The sequence below is a fragment of the Dermacentor andersoni genome, chromosome 10, assembly GCF_023375885.2.
Source record: "Dermacentor andersoni chromosome 10, qqDerAnde1_hic_scaffold, whole genome shotgun sequence".
Lineage (NCBI taxonomy): Eukaryota > Metazoa > Arthropoda > Arachnida > Ixodida > Ixodidae > Dermacentor > Dermacentor andersoni.
This window is the reverse complement of record NC_092823.1, coordinates 9,935,675-9,952,602: the sequence shown is the minus strand read 5'-3', so window position 1 is coordinate 9,952,602 and position 16,928 is coordinate 9,935,675. Positions and strand designations below refer to the sequence as shown.

Genomic DNA, 16,928 nt, shown 5'->3' with positions numbered 1-16,928 from the left:
TTGCAGCAGATATTCGATTCGCAAAACAATTATTTGTATGTTCCCTATTTGATTCGGTGATAATCGAGTATTTTCACACTCTTATTCTCAACTAATTGTTGTACTCGAAAGAAGTGAGCAAACATAGACAAAAAAGCAAAGAATGTCAAGAAGCATCCCAACTACATGTGCTGGCTGTGATAATCCAGGCTGGGAACATTTCCTGGCCACGAGTGAAGGACAACACGTCAGTCGAGGGCATACCATGCATGAATAGCCCAGTCATGGGCGCCTTTTTATTAACAGACGCGGTGGCGCCCTCCAGTGATCAATAACGTCACACTGGCAAAATAGTATTAAGGGGGGACACGGGTTGTGGCGACCAAAAATCGCGATAGAACTCGATTTTTTTTGTTGCATTTTTGGAATGTACAGCTATTATTGCATCTACATTGTTAATTTCATACCGATAACATCAGTATTTTAGCCACAGTGACACCTTATACGACATGTACTGGCTGAATTTCAGGCAGAACTAGTGCTGAAATGGCACAATGCTCTTCCACATGTGCTAGCACGGTCATCTTGGTCTCACTTGAAAGAGCCGACTTTTCCCTTCAAATTCCCGCCAGAACGGGCCCCATTCAGCCATTGGCCACTTTGAAAAAGTGCGGCGAAGAAGGTACTAAAACGCCCTCCTATTCGCCACTTGGTGCACGTGACTTGAGCTTGCTTCCTGATTGGCGGAACTAATAGCCATCGTCTGCTCCACGCTTGGAGCCGCGCATTGAGGCGCGCCATCTTGCCCCAGTGTCAGCGAGGAAGCAGGATGCGGTGTCTGAAACGGGGCGCAAATTTCGGACGCGGCACAAGTTTGGTGCGAAAGAAGTGCGACGGATGCTCATCGAAAACTTCAAAAAAGCTGCTCGACACTGCCAAATGCCCAGGACGCCACAACCTCAACGTCCGATGCCGAAATCGTCGATGTAGCAACAGCAGGCCTAACAACCGCATCGGCTGCTGCACATACTGGGACAAGTCCGTCTGCCGCAGACCCTTCGACCAGTGCTAGCGTACGGCAAGATACGATCTACGGGCAACCCACTGAGCTGGAGGAGGAGGAAGCGAAAGCCAAAGCAAAGCTATTGGAGTGGTCTTCCGCTCCAGTGATGGAGAGGAAATGAGAGTCCGTGGGTGACAGTACCAACGATGCTTTTTGCTCGCCTGGTGGGGCTACGTTTACGATTGTGGATTTGAGTGCCGTGAACACTTTATTAACGTTTGCAAACTGCAATATTTCCAATGGTGCCTTAGAAATCGTCCGAGACGAGCGGGAACACAGACTCGCTGTGAAGCTGAGTTTTATGTGCGCAAACTGTGGAGAGATTGCGTCGGTGTGGAGCTCGCCGCGTGTTCATAGTGCTGAACAAATGAAACCCTTTGCTGTGAACGTTTTGGCTATGCGTGCCATGCAGGCAACGGAGAACTGACAGACCGCATTCACTGACGTTTTCTCGTTGATGGGCATCAGCCGTCGGGCTCTTCACACAAAAACGTGGCAGAGCTACGTGAAGACGAAGTAGACGCCAGTAGCCGATTGCGCGGCATGTAACCTGACGAGCGACTGTGTACGGTCGGTTTGCGAACATTACGCCGAACTGAACTAGGGTCATACCGGGAACATTCCTGTGTCCTATGGCGGGTCATGGATGACCTGCGGTCATACGTCCCATATCGGTGTCGGCACCATGATCGAGTTGTTAAGCGGACTTGTGCTCGACTTTGTTGTATTGAGCAATTTCTGTGCTGGGTGCGAGTCGGGGCCTAAGGAGAGTGACCCTTCCTATGGAGCCTGGAAGAATGGCCACAAGTGTCAGAACACTAATAAGAAAGCTGGGGAGATGGAGGTGGAAGCTGCCCTCATACTTTTCAGGCGATCATTGGAGCGGCACAATCTGAGGTATACAACGGTACTTTGTGACGGGGACAGCCGCAGTTATCTCGCTTTATAAGATGATGAAGTGCATGGGTATATCCCAAATAAAAAGAGGACTGCATGAATCATGTGCAAATGCGCATGGGGACGGCTTTGCGCAACTTGGTGGCAGAACACAGAGGCCCTGGACATGAGAGTCTTGGTGGATAGGGCCGCTTGACAGCAGACTTGATCGCCAAGTTAACGTTGGACTATGGATGGGCTCTGAAGATCCACAAAAGAGATGTAGATGCCACTCAAAATGCAGTGATGGCCACATATCATCACATTACATCAAACAATGATGTGGCTAATCACACTCTTTGTCCATAAGGCCCAAACTCCTGGTGCAAGCAAAATGCTGCAGTGGCCAAGGGTGAGCCGGTTCCAAAACATCCTCGAAAGCTTCCTTCTCATGTGTGTAAGGCTTTACGTCCCATATATGAACGTCTTTCAGACAAGAAACTGCTGCAACGTTGCCAGTGTCGTAAAACGCAAAATAACAACGAAAGCCTGCATTCGATGATCTGGGCACTGGCGCAAAAGACCGGCACGCTTCTTTCTTCATGGTGGAGGCTGCTGTGGCAGAGGCAGTATTAAAGTTCAATGCAGGCAATGCAAGGGCCTCAAAGGACATAATGAAAGAACTATGTCTAAATCCAAGCCAGCAAAGTCGCACCCGCATGGCCAAGAAAGATAGGCGTCGAATGGCAGCATCAGCCAAGAAGCGCAAAGCATCAGAAGATTTGCGCCAGTCCCTCAAAAAGCGGCACACAGAGGCTGGGAGTCAGCAGGACTACATGCCTGGTGCCTACTGAGCTGTTCCAGCTGTAAATTTGTAAATAAAATAGGGTTTTGCATGTTTTCTCGCTTTTCTCAAAACATGTTTTTCGGTCACTTCACCAGACTGTCAGAGTGATATCTCATGACCTAGAACAGCTAGAGCAATAATTCTTTCTTTAGCAGAAAGCCTAATCTGCATATTACAAAGTGCTGACAGCAGAATTTCAAATTTGTGTGCATTTATATTTCCATTTTATTAATTTTCTTTTGGTGTGGTAGCCTTAGGACAAGGAAAGAATTCCTGCAGAATGACTAATTAGAATATTTCATTTGAAATTGGTTAAAACACGTTGGCGGGCTAGTTGGTTAGAATCCATGGTAGAGTGTATAAGCGCGACTGGACGAGGACAAAGAAAGAAACAGATACACAGACACTGTGTATCTGTTTCTTTCTTCGTCCTTGTCCAGTCGCGCTTATACACTCTACCCTGGATTCATTTGAAAACTTTTTGCAGCATTGCAGTTATTGCATATTATAGTATCTAGCTATGCAATAATATTCACTTTCTGCTGAGCAGTTTTCTTCCATTGCCTCCGGAAACAATAGAGTGGCAGCGCTGTCAATCTCCTGAACTAATGGACCTACAAGAGAAATTATTGCATATTTGAAATCAGCACGAAAAACTACGTAAGCTTGTTTATTCTCATCAGATTTGGCCAGAAGATGCAGGAAATAATCTCCACAAACCATGTCCCCCCTTAAAATTCTTTGTTGTTAACTCATACTATAACAACTCTTTTTTTAAAACCAACAAAGCTTTTCAAATTTTTTTTATGGCGGATACATTCATGAACAAATGTCATTATTGCAATACCATTAAAGCTTGATATAACGAAGTCAACAAAACTGGCACATTACTTAGTTATACTGAAATGTTGCTACAATGAAATTCTACGCCTAAAGTAGGCATGTGCGAATGCTGAATGATAGATTTGGAATCAAATATTGAATATCAGAAAATTTATCACCAAATTTAAGGCTTACAATATCATCATCAGCAGCAGCAGAAGCAGCCTATTTATGTCCACTGCAGGACGAAGGCCTCTCCCTGCGATCTCCAATTACCCCTGTCCTGTGCCAACCGATTCCAACTAGTAGCTGCAAATTTCCTAATTTCATCGCACCACCTAGTCTTCTGCCGTCCTCTACCGCGCTTCCCTTCTCTTGGTACCGATTCTGTCACCCTAATGGTCCAACGGTTATCTAATCTGCGCATTACTTACCTGCCCAGTGCCAGTTTTTTCTCTTGATGTCTATTAGAATATCGTCTATACCCGTTTGCTCTATGATCCAAACCGCTCTTTTTCCGTCTCTTAAAGTTATGCGTAGCATTCTTCGTTCCATCGCTCTTCTAGACGCTGCGAATGTATGTGCAAACAAAACACGACCCTGCATGTGCTCAATAGACTCCTAGCATCACATAACAGGAATGGTGCAAGCTATCAGTAACTTGGGTACCTAGGAATCAAGATGTACAGTGTGGTATGCTATTATTTATAGGGAACACAATATCTCCGCTTGTGGTCGTCCTGGTTTGCGCTATCAGGGTGTCTACCAAGTTGACATTTCAGAATTCCCAGAGTTTTTCAGGTTTTCGCTGAGTGCCTACGCAAATTTCCCTGGGCAAAGCAGAACTATGTTTTATGTCAAGACGGGTAACCATGTCGTCCGATGCTGTCACTCTCTAACAAGCATCTGAAAAAATTTTTAAAAAGTACGACTTAATCCAGTTTGAATAATAAGGAGTAGTGTTTATTTTATTCAAAAATAGAATAGAAGGGAGGGGTTAGCAAAATGCACAGCAAATAAAATGTCTTAAAATAATTGCAATTAAAGTCGGACATTCTCAAATATGAATAAAAAGGAGACGCATACAGAAGCAAGTATTTTCGAATACAAGTTATTTTTATCAACTGATAGTAAGCTCAGTGGTATGAGGCCCAAACTTTGTCATAATTGAGATTCTCTCGCAACAGCTCGTAAGTCAACCTCAACTGTCCTGACATACTTTCAGCCCGCGTACGACGCCTCACTGTTGTGCTTCACTGCTATAAAGAGTTTATTTTGGTTTCTATGAGGGACACCTGCATCTCGGCGTCAGCCAAAACTTTTTTGAGCTCAAGCTCCTTCAAAGCAGCCGCACCACGCTTCCTTTCCCGTTTATTCCGTCCATGCGTAGGTCCTTTCTGTTCTTGTCCTCCTTCCGCCAATTTGAAGCACCTTCTTGGTCCCTAGGGGCCGCGAGAACGTCCGAAAAATCGGCCAGTTGAAGAAAATGAACGCATGTCTTTTACTGCCCTTAGGGGCTCAAACCCCAACAGGCACATTCGAAAAAGCTCTGAAGGCCTGTTGGTACACTTATTATGCATATTGGTGCTCGTACTGTGACAGGAGATACCGGGTGCATGCGTGTATAATTAAAATTAAATTACGGGGTTTTACGTGCCAAAACCACTTTCTGATTATGAGGCATGCCGTAGTGGGGGACTCCGGAAATTTGGACCACCTGGGGTTCTTTAATGTGCACTTCAGTCTAAGTACACAGGTGTTTTCGCATTTCACCCCCATTGAAATGTGGCTGCCGTGGTCGGGATTCGATCCCGCGACATCATGCTCAACAGCCTAACACCATAGCCACTGAGCAACCACGGCGGGTGCACGTGCGTATAATTAAGGAATACATACTGTGTCCCGTGAGAATTGCCCCTTCCCGCGCTTCTTATGCTTCACCGCAATACATTTGCATACGCCTCACCAAGTAACATTTCTGTACAGAGGCGAAGCTGACTTTTTGGAACCAGTGTTATGCAACGCGCAGTGCTTTCTGAGCTTCGAAGCCAATTGCGAGGACCACAAAGGCGGAGTCAATGCCATTGCTGACAGCGGATAATTTTTTCAGTGAAAAACACGGCGTCCAATGGCAAGAAGCTTAATAGCGAACGTCTAAGCAGTTGAACCTAGCATTGCCGCAGTGGTGGCTTATGGCTTCCAGCAAATCTGCGTGCGAGAGTGCTGGTTCGAGGCAGCGAGGTAATCAAAACGGCAGTGGTGGTGGCTTTGATTAATGCCATTTGGGACCTGCAGTCACGGTAAAAAGTCGGGAAAATCGGATGGCGAAGGGTTCTTGCGTGCGAAATTTCAGACGTTCTGATACAGTAATTCTATGGGCACGTAGTGGTGGCGTGAAACAGTCCGAATTATTGGGCATCCAGAATGTCGGTCATTGACTGTACACTGGCAACTCCTCCAGCTGACGAAAGGCCACCAAAGACTATTCGTTATGATTGCTGTCTGTTACTCGAGCCAGCATTACCGCAACTTTCGTTCCCTTTCAACACATTTACAGCTAATTTTCCCTGATAGAAGGACAAATTCCCCGAGTTTTCCCTGAGTTATTCCAGACTACTCAAAATCCTTGAGAATTCCCGGTTTTCCCGGTTGGTAGACACCCTGGCTATTCTCTTTTATTGGACATGTACCAACTCGCCCCTATAGAAGTTTTACTGGAACACAAAATTAGTATGCCTGTACTGATTACTGCTCAATTTTACATGTTCTGGAAAATAGCTTTTTATCCATAGAATCCCTACTGAATAGAATCAAGTGCTTTTGCACTGTGAAGCTGAAGCAGTTCTGAAGTTATGTTGTACTGAACTTACGAAATTTTCCGTTGAATAGTCGGTTATATGGCAATTTCTTTTTTGCAAAGAAAGCTTTCCTTTCCAGTATTCCTAGCCTTACAGGCAGGTGGGCTTCACAAGTAATCTTTGGCTAGCGAAGGTCAATCTGTGCAACACACGAAAGCGCAGACCACACATCACGTAACTCGGTCATCGTAGTCGTCGTCGGTGCCGTGCGGGTCGACCGCAGTCAGTGCTGACGGTGCAGAGAAGGCGCCTTTTCGTCGGCAGTTTTGGTGCAATTTGATTCTCATATCGGAAGGTTCACAGCAAATCTCTGCTCCGCCACTCACCGTGGTCCCAGCAGCACGTTGGCGTGCACCCGAGGGACGGGGCCGCGCCGCCTCCCGCTAGAGGTCGGTGGTGGCAACGTGGTGAAAGGTTGAGTTGCCCGTGTGCCGCAGGGTGCCGCTGTCTCCGCCGTCGCAGCGCACGCTCGTCATCGCGGCTGCCGGTCCCGCCACGGGTGCAGCCGTCATCGCCCCCGCGCCGTAGTGCTGCAGGTCAACGTGGATGGTGATCTTGTTTGGGTCCTGGTTGGTTGGTGTCACGTCGCCGTTGGCCACTGCTGCCGCTGCTACGCCGGACAAGTCCTTGTCTGCGGTGGCGGTGCCCGCCCCGTGGTAGGGCACGTAGATGCGTACCGCCTCCCCGCTGGCCTCCGGCGACTCCTGGCCGGCTCGCTGCTGGCTCCTGTTCGGCAGAGGGAACAACTCCACGTCGTCAGGCACTGTGTGCACCCCGAGCACAATGGCGAAAATAGCGATGCTTAAGAGGTGTCGCATAACATCGAAAACACTTCCGATTAGACCTTTGCTGTAGAACTTATTAAAAGCTTTAGGAGTCTCCTCTCTTTCTTTCCCTTCTTTTTTGCAGATGCTTCAGATGCAGTTTTAGCTACAGCCACAGCAGTGCAGTCTTAACTTTTCGGCAGTCATTCGTCGAGCCCCTCCTGACACACAAAACAGTTCCACTTGCACGCCGGGCGGTGCCCAATACGTGCATGTGCTTGTGTCCGTCAGTTATTTGGCTTGGTACTGCCAGTTTTCGGGAACTGTTTCAAGCAATAAGTCCACTTCGCCGCGTCTCCAAAAAGGACAGCACTTTCTTTTTTTTCTTCTTTCATGCTTGAAAGGATCGTCGCGCAATTTGCGGCATGAAGCGTAAGAAAAGATGGTGTTTTCTGTGCTAGCATTTTCGGTAAGAAGTTCACGCAAGTTCAGCGAATTACAATATGACCTTAGTGCAGTGGATGAATATACATTGCCTCACGATGGTCAGAAAACATCCTCGATTGAGAAAGAGAGGGAACTTTCGAAGATGGCAACTGTGAGGATCGTGCTGGCCTGCTGTGTCATTCCTGGCCTCTACCCAGGACTGCTTCAAGTACTACCACACAGTGCAAAAGTACTGTTGAGAGCCTCAGGAATCAGTAAACATCATCAAATAAATCACTTGACATGCATTCTTTTGCCAGAGTGCTTTTTCTGTGTGGCATATAAATGCACAAAACGACTCTCGAGTGACCCAAATAAGGCATACAATTCATTTTTCGATAAACTAATCACTTGCTACGACATAGCCTTCCCACAACATAGTGCTACAAAACGACCCAAAAAAATTAGAAAGCCGTGGATAGATGTAGAGCTTTTTACAAAAATCAAAAACAAAAACAAAATGTACCATACATTCCTTAGAACTAGAGACATGAATGAATTAGCCAAATTTAAGGAGTACCGTAACCAAGTAAATTCAGAATTAAAAAAGGCAAAAGAAAAATATTATGAGAAGGTGTTCTCGCGCATATATACGAATCCAAGAAAAGTTTGGCTGGAAATTAAGAAAATATCTGGAGGAAAGGCTAGCCCTCAAGAGCTACAAATAACTTCGGTTAACGGCACTCTTTCAGGTGAAGAAGCCGTCTCTATCCTAAACACTCACTTTGTTCAATGCTGCAGCAACATTTCTGCAGCAGATCCAGAAGAGATAGGGCATACTATAAAACCGTCTCTGCAAAATTCTTTAATGCTATTTCCGGTGACACCAACCGAGGTAGAAAGCGTGATCAAAAACTTTAAGTCAAACAGTGCTGCAGGTTTCGACGGTATCATGGCATCTCCTATAATATATGTGTCTGACATCATCTCTAATGTATTAGCTCATATTATTAATAAAATGTTTGAGTCCGGAATTTTTCCTAGCAAACTTAAAATAGCCAGAGTCTGCCCGGTTCATAAAGGCGGTGCTGATCATAGTGTAAACAACTTCCGACCCATATCTATACTACCTCTTTTTTCAAAACTTTTTGAAACTGTTCTCAACACTCGACTAGAAGGTTTCTTAAGGAAATATTCTATTATTAGTACGGCGCAGTACGGATTCCAAAAAAATAAATCATGTGAGGATGCGCTCCTAAATATAAAACATCAAATACTGCAAAATATGGAAAACCGTTTATACACGGTAGGCTTATTTCTGGACCTGCGTAAGGCTTTTGACAGCGTAAATCATGGTATACTTCTGTGCAAACTTTATGACTACGGTATACGTGGTACAGCATTAGAGTTAATGAGAAGTTACTTAACGGATCGTTACCAGTTTGTTTCATATAATCAGGCCACTTCCTCACTTCTCAAAATACAGACTGGCGTGCCACAGGGATCCATCCTTGGTCCTATATTATTCAATCTATATATCAATGACCTTCCTAACATTTCTTCCTCACCTAATATCATCATGTACGCAGACGATACTAATCTTTTTTTTGCAAATTCTTCCTTGCAATGCATACAAAAAGAAATAAATGATTATTTAAATTTATTATCTGAATGGCTGTACATCAACAAACTACAATTGAATGTCAACAAAACCAAATATATAATATTTAGACCAATAAACAAGCCATTGCCTGTTAATATAACTGTTCTATTTCAAGCAAAGAGGCTAGAACAAGTAACAACGCAAAAGTTTTTGGGGGTATGGTTCCAAGAAAACCTCTCCTGGGACAATCATGTCAATAAGCTTTGCAATGATCTTAGCAAAGTAGTAGGCTGTATATATAAAATAGGTGATCTAATACCTTTATGGCTAAAGAAAGCAATATACTACGCCCTTTTTTACTCGAAGCTAACTTATTGTGTCTTGATCTGGGGAACAACTACAACAAAAAACTATGATAAGTTATTAAGCTTGCAAAAACGAGTAGTCCGAATTTTTGAAAACTACCATGGTAGGCCGCGTGACTTACCCACACACAATCTCTTCGTCAAACATTTATTGATCCGAGCAAATCAAGTATTTTATTATAGATTACTCTTACATATAAAAAAACACAGGCTCCATGTTGTCAGCATACCCACTTCTCTTCGATACCCATTACGTTATCAAATCAAGAAAATACCATTCACGCGTACTAACTACGGACGTCAGGATATAAACTATCAAATACCAAGGCTACTAAACATTGTTGAGCAAAAAATTGATTTCTGTGCGCCAAATTTTAAGCAATGTATAAAAAACCTACTCATACACTATCAAATTATTTACACATAAATTGCTCTCGCATTAAATTGTTTTTTATGCACTATATATGTATTCCTTCATCTGCGCGGTAATGTGATTGCACAAACAAAAATTGAAGCAGAAATGTCTATCACATAGTCATTGTATAATGTACACATTATCTTGTTTATTTGTATTTTCTACATCATACTTGCTTGTTTCTTGTTATATTTGCTTTTTTAGTACATGGAATCATCATGTAAGCCGAACGCACTTAGGAGCAAGAGCCCCTGTCAGGCCAATTGGCCTTTAGCTCTTGCTTCCTCTTTCTGTAGTGAAGAAAGGAAATAAACTTCAAACTTCAACCATAGACTGAGTAATTGCATGTGACTGGAAAGGGTTAAAACATCCTTTAGCCGCTGCCTTCTCTTGAAAATATGTAAAATCTATAAATCAATTCAGATACGGTACTGCCTGTAATGTCAAGCATGTCAAGCATAAGGGTCACTTGCACCTTGGCATCAGCCAACACTTTTCTTCTTGAGCTCAACCTCCTTCAAAGAAGAGGTGCCACAGTTCATTGCCCGATCATTACTCAATGCCACGGTCCTTTCTGTTCTCGTCCTCGTTCTGCCACACGGTCGCCTCACGGACCATCTGAAGCATCTTCATGATCAGTTGTGCAGTCAACGTCCAATTTTTCGGACCCCCTAGGGGTCGCCAGAACTTCAAAAAAATTGGGCAGTTTGAAAAAATGAATGCATGTCTTCTACTGCCCTGAAGGGCTCAAATCGCTACAGGCACGTTCGAAAAAGCTCTAGAGGCCTGCCAGTACACCTATTAGGCATACCGGTGCTTGTATTGTGACAGGAGACGGCGTGTGTGCACGTGTATATTTAGAGAATACATACTGTGTACTGTGACAATTGTCCCGTCCCACGCATTATGCAACGCGCCGTGCTTTCTAAGCTACGAAGGCAATCACGAGGATTACAGAGGCGGAGTCGATGCCATCGCTGACAGCGGCGAATTCTTTCAATGAAAAACACTGCACCTAACGGCAAGAACCTTAATAGCGAACGTCGAAGTAGCTAGGCCTCGCGTTGCCGGTGTGGTGGCTACGGCTGCCAGAGGATCTGCGTGCGAGAGCGCCGGTTTGAGGCGGCGAGGTAATCAAATTGGCGGCGCTGGTGGTTTTGATGAATGCCATTTTAGACCTGCATTCTCAGCAAAAAGTCCGGAAAATCGGACGGTGAAAGGTTCTTGCGTCTGATATTACAGACGTCTTTATACACTGACTCTATGGGCACCCTGCAATGAAGTTTGCCAGTACACGTCGTGCCACCTGGCAGCGGCGCGCTGAGCACCCGCGGGCAGGCCCTCACCATCATTTCACCATTGTCCGTGGTGCGCTAAGGCCCGCCCGAAAGCCTGCTTTTTTAATTTTCCAATGGATTCACTGTGGCCTCTTGGCAGCTCCTCCATGAGAAGTGTGAACAAAAAGAACAAGCGCAGATACTGCTACATTAAGGATTGCCACAACTGCGAAGGGGATGTCTGCATTAAATTATACCGCTTCCCTTCAAAACTGGGGAAGCAACCCGGTGGCTGAAGTGTACTGTCGTGGTTCGTGTTGGTCTTGCGAATTTCTGTTAAACAACCAAAATGTAAATGCAAAAACAAGAAAAAATAATAAAGAACCAGCTGCGTCATCCGTAAAAACACACAATAAAGCATCAACTGCACAAAAAGGCGTGAACTAATTGCCGCTGTTGTAAATCGGTTTAGATAGTTGTTTAACTCGTCTTGTTCCAAAACAAATGTGCAGTTGTTGTTGTGTCAAATCTAGCTTTGTAAGCGCTCCGTGCTGCAGCTTTGCATGCACTGTGCTTCTCCCTGCGCCAAGATCAAGACGCGAATGCTGGAACCGAGCTCATTCGTGCAATGTTTTCTCACACTTCGAACAACAGAACTAAGGTTAGAGTACACTGCAGCACACGTCAAGTATTCGAAAATTAGCATTTCCCTCGTGCATGCTAGCGTATATTTGTTCAGTCTTCACGTTGTTTAGTCTCGGCTGATTACTCTCTATGATGCTTCAGCGATAATGCCCTCTCACATTCAAGCCTGAATGACAATACCAGAATATGCTCGAGGCACTTTTTTAACGGAGAAAAAAGCATTCACCTGCCAATTCGCCAGAACCTCTACAATTGTGGGGTGCAAGGCACGCTCCAAGTAATGAAGCAACAAATGACATTTGAAAGATGTCCACGGCCGTATTTGCTCACTTAAGTGGCATAAAATAATGATTTGTTACCTCACTTTGTGTTTGATGTTGTAAGCATGCTTTGTTGTGACAAATACTTCGCTACCTGTGGTGGTTGCTTAGTGGCTATGGCGTTGGGCTGCTAAGCCCGAGGTCACGGGATAAGTCCCGGCCATGGCGGCCGAATTTCGATGGTGTCGAAATGCCAAAACACCAGTGTAATTAGATTTAGGTCCACGTTAAAGAACCCCAGCTGGTCCAAATTATTCTGGAGTCCCCCAATATGGCATGCCTCCTAATCAGATCGTGGTTTTGGCACCTAAGACACCATAATTTAAGCACCTCGCTGTGATGTCTAAGCGGTTTACTTCTTTGACACGATATACATGGTTGTAGTCGTAAACTTGACGCCCTTTCTCAAGCGTCAGCGGTCCAAAATGGGCCTCAATGTTTTCGATTGCCTTAAAACTGCAATTTAGAATGACCGACAGGTTTCAAACGAGCGCCGCAAAAGCATGCGTTCGAAGCAGTGGCCGCCTTGGTGTTTCGCGCAACTAACATGGTGGCGATGACGGCCGAGCCGATCACTGCGCCGCCTGACCATTGAAGGGAGCCCATGGGGCACGTGGTGGTGCTGCCAAGCCGTCTGCATTATCGGGCAGGTCCCAAAAATGGAGTGTCCGGAAAGTCGGTCGTTCACTGTACACTGGCAACTCCTCCAACCGACTATATGGCGTCAAAGACAACTCGTTACGATTCCTCACTTTTACACGATCCAGCATTAGGACTACTTTCGTCCGCTTTCAATAAAATGACAGATAATTTTCCCTGATAGAAGCACAAATTCCCTGAGTTTTCCCTGAGTATTTCCAGACTATTCAAAGTCTCTAAAAATTCCCGGTTTTCCCGGTTGGTAGAGACCCTGAAACATTTTTTATGTTAGCACGTCACATCTTAATCACAAGGAACAATAAGACAAGCTCCAATGTGCTTCCTCAACGAGCCCACGCCACACTCTAGACAAATCTATGTACTAGATTACAGTCCATTTCTGTTAATTCGACACTGATGGCAACAAAGAAATTGATCTAATTATCCGGCAGATTGATTTAAACAAGGTGCAGAAAAATATGCCAGAAGACACTGCTGATTCATTTGGTAGTATTTTGCCTGTTCTAACACGCCTCAAATAAAACACGCGACTACTTTCTGCGTGTCAAAAATAGAAAACTAATGTAGAAATGTTTTCAGCAACAAAATGAGCAGGGGTTTAATACACGTCACACAATGGCGGCCAATGTCCTAAAGTCAGCTTCGCCGCAAGACATTTGCATTATGCGATAAAGCTTACAAACACCGTGAACGCGGTTTGGTATCATTTTCGATCGCACCATACAGGCAATTTTAGGACCAATTTTCCCGGAGGAAAAAAAAAAAAAAAAAAAGGAGACGCATGTTAGAATCCAGTTAATACCATAATCAGACATTGTGAGCTATGGTTTTATCTTAAATCTTCCCAAGGCAAGCCAAGAAGAGGTGTTTTCGACGGGAGATGGCAAGTGTTTATTGCATTCACTGTCTTCTAAGCTATGCCGAGCCCGCCACAGAAGGGTTAGGGCCACTGTAAGAGTTGGCTGCGTGCGTGCTGACTGGTCAAGTTCAAGCTTTCCAGTGAAGGTCAATTTTAGGATCGAAATAATGAAACTTTGGGCCTATGGAAATGCAGGGGTGCCAGCCAAGAACTTCGGTCAAAATCAAATTAACCGAAAGGTAAAATTAACTTGAGTCAAATTAACGGAAGTCTACTGTACTACCAACAATTTCCATGGCGGATGAATGACACCAGCTGAAAACCTATTTTCTAGTAACCATGTTATGAAACTTTACACACGCTTATGAACCTTGATATTTTAAGAGTACTACAACCGAACATTAAAAATTCTGAAATTTGATGAAATATACTAAAAAGTGTTCAATTGCTGCCCGTGTTGGCCATTTACGTTTAAAAAAGTTAGTTTGGAGGCTTTGTTCTGCAGAGATGCTGTAAACGTGCACTCTGGTTCGCTACAGACAGCTCGGAGAATCTGCGCTATAGACAATTAAATTAAATTAATTTAGTTCTGTTATTTTACGTACCAAAACAACGATCAGATTACGACGCACGCCATAGTGGAGGACTCCCGATTAGCTTTGATCACTTGGACTTCTTTAACGTGCACCGAAATGCAAGTACACGAGGGTTTTTGCATTTTGCATCCATTGGAATGTGGCCATCACGCCCGGAATTTAACCCGTGACCTGGGCTCAGCAACGCCACGGTGTGGTGGGTGCCACAAGCAAACTAAAATTTCATAAGAAATTCTTATAATGGCAGGTAAAATTTCAGTGGCAGCTATACCTTGGTTTTATGGAGTCAGTGGTGGTGTTGCAGGTAGGACCGAATCAGGAGAGTGGGCCTAAAAAAATCACTTGGGAAATGCATTTGCACCCTTTTGTAACCGGCTTTTCCCCAAACTGGACACAAATTTAAAAAATCTTAAAATTATTGATGTCACATTAGCAATTGAAAACGAGTTTTATAAATTGAGCATTTAGCAATAAATCTGTAACCGACAGGCATGCCTAGAGTGGGCATGCGTGGCCGAAGGAGGGCAGGGGTTCTCACAGCACTCACAGGGCGGCGCCCCTGGCCGAGGCGACTCCGGCTGCAGGCAGAGATGCGACCGGAGTGTGTGCCGCAGCAGCAGCCGCTGCCTCCAGACTCTCCTGGTAGTCAACGTTGTCGTAGAGCGACGGCGTTCTCCGCAGTGTCGCCGATGGGCTCGAGAAGCTGGAGAGGTCGGCAGCCGACGTCTGCGATGTCTCGGCCAGCGAGTTGCGAGAGCTCAGCGGGTCCACCACCGAGCTCGCACCGTCCTCGCTCGTGTCGCCGCCCCTGTGATGCATGATTACAACTGACCGATTCAGAGTGGAGATCATCACTAGACTCGTCTGATTAAATCGTTAAATACTGTCCAGAATTGCGTGGCTCGATTTATAACTTGAAAGTATGTCTGGTGCACAAGTTTTGCCAGCATAAAATGCTCTGCCAATCTCCTTTGTCACAACGTCCTATAAGTGTGCCTTCTTCACAAAATGTTTGCTATAACTTCCCATTCCTATACAGTCGACTTCCGTTAATTCGACACTGACGGGACAGATAAAATAGGTCAAACTATCCAGTGGGTCTAATTTAACCCTTTCGCTGTCACGGACGTACCGGTACGTCTTCGCGCTTCCCCCCCCACAGTGTCACCGACGTACCGGTACGTTCTCTATCGTGCGTTCAAAATTTCGCGCCTGAGCGCAAAGCTGGCGCTCCTGAACTGGCCCCTCCATCTGTTGACTCTTTCTACAAGTTCGTATTTTCGCCGCGACCTGTGTTAGTCACGTATTGAAGAGTACGGTGCGACTGCCACTCGCCCCTCTCTCTTTGCTGAGTGGCGCGGTGGCTCCGCGTTCGCTGTATCATGCGTCGCGCGCGTGTGGTTATGGGTTCAAGGGTTGTTCTGCCATCTCCGCAGGTTTGAAGGTTTTTATTTTTATTCTGTTGGTGTGTCTGCTACGGCGCGTCAAGTTCAGAGGCACGCGCCGTGCCGTTGCCTCTCCGAAAAGAGCGACTCGATTGCTGCTTTCGCTCTCACGCCGCACCCTCGCTTCCGACTTGCAGCAGTAAACGTAAAGCCCTTCGAACTTTGTTTTAGCCTTTTCCCATCTCCCTCTGTCTTCTTGATCACGCAACGTCCCATTTCTCTCCGTTGTGCGGGCGACTGAAAGCGCATCCTCCCTGCGCGCGGTTACTTTCGGATGGCTGAGCGCGTGGACCTTCGTCTGCTCATTGGAGCGGTGGCTCAATTCCGATTCAGAATATGAGCCGATCTCGGATTCAGACTCGGACAGCCTCATGCGAAGAGGGGAGTTCCGCATCGTCAGATTCGGATGTTGAACAGATGTTATAGCCAGGCTGATGATGATGATGATGTTTACTAACAGCTGCAGAACACTGAAATGTGCATATTGCAGTGACTATGTTGTTTGTATACCAATCATAATCAAAAATAAATTGCTATGTTCATTCCCTGTTATGCTCGTTCCCTGAAACCAAGCAGACACTGGGGGGGCGTCACGGCCAGAAAGGTCCGACAGCGAAAGAGTTAACAAGAGGCAGAAAAAAACACCGAAACACAACGCGGATTCATTGGCAGTATTTGCTCTTCTAAAATGTCCATTAATCGAATGCACACCCACTTCTTACAAGTTCAAATTAGAAAAGTAACGTAGAAATGACATTAGAGTTCATAAACAAAGTTGAAATAGCACGCAAAAGCAGACATTTTAGCAAGGAAAACATACGATGCCTCCAATTCTGGCAATAAGGAAAACATGAAACCAGCGAGCTTTACCTTCACCTAATAAAAATTTATGTACTTAATGTACATTGTCATCATTCTCAGATGGCACTTTATTGCTATTAAAACCACAACATGTTGTCCTTCGTATTGTCCACAGCACTTTTCATCGTGTGCATTTATAGAACGACCTTGCAACAATCACAAACGTGAATGTGCCCCATGCCTAGACTAACTACTTCACTAGTTCATCTTGCAATGCTTACAATTCTCTAGAATACCAAGAATACAT

General features: G+C 45.1%; 1 protein-coding gene across 7 annotated transcripts in view; it reads right to left on the bottom strand.

The window, feature by feature from the left end:
- Positions 1–16,928, bottom strand: part of LOC126519697 (USP6 N-terminal-like protein) — a 242,522-nt gene that overhangs the window by 34,086 nt on the left and 191,508 nt on the right. For 5 of the 7 annotated variants that reach the window (XM_050169056.2, XM_055065369.1, XM_050169057.2 and 2 more), the window contains 2 exons: positions 14,923–15,183; positions 6,772–7,171 (listed from right to left, as the gene is read on the bottom strand). In XM_050169056.2, the coding sequence (XP_050025013.1) occupies positions 6,829–7,171; positions 14,923–15,183 (604 nt within the window). In that variant the 3' untranslated portion in view covers positions 6,772–6,828. Of the gene's footprint in view, positions 1–6,771; positions 7,172–14,913; positions 15,184–16,928 lie in introns of all 7 variants that reach the window. The other 2 variants (XM_072285058.1, XM_055065370.1) reach the window with 2 other exon arrangements.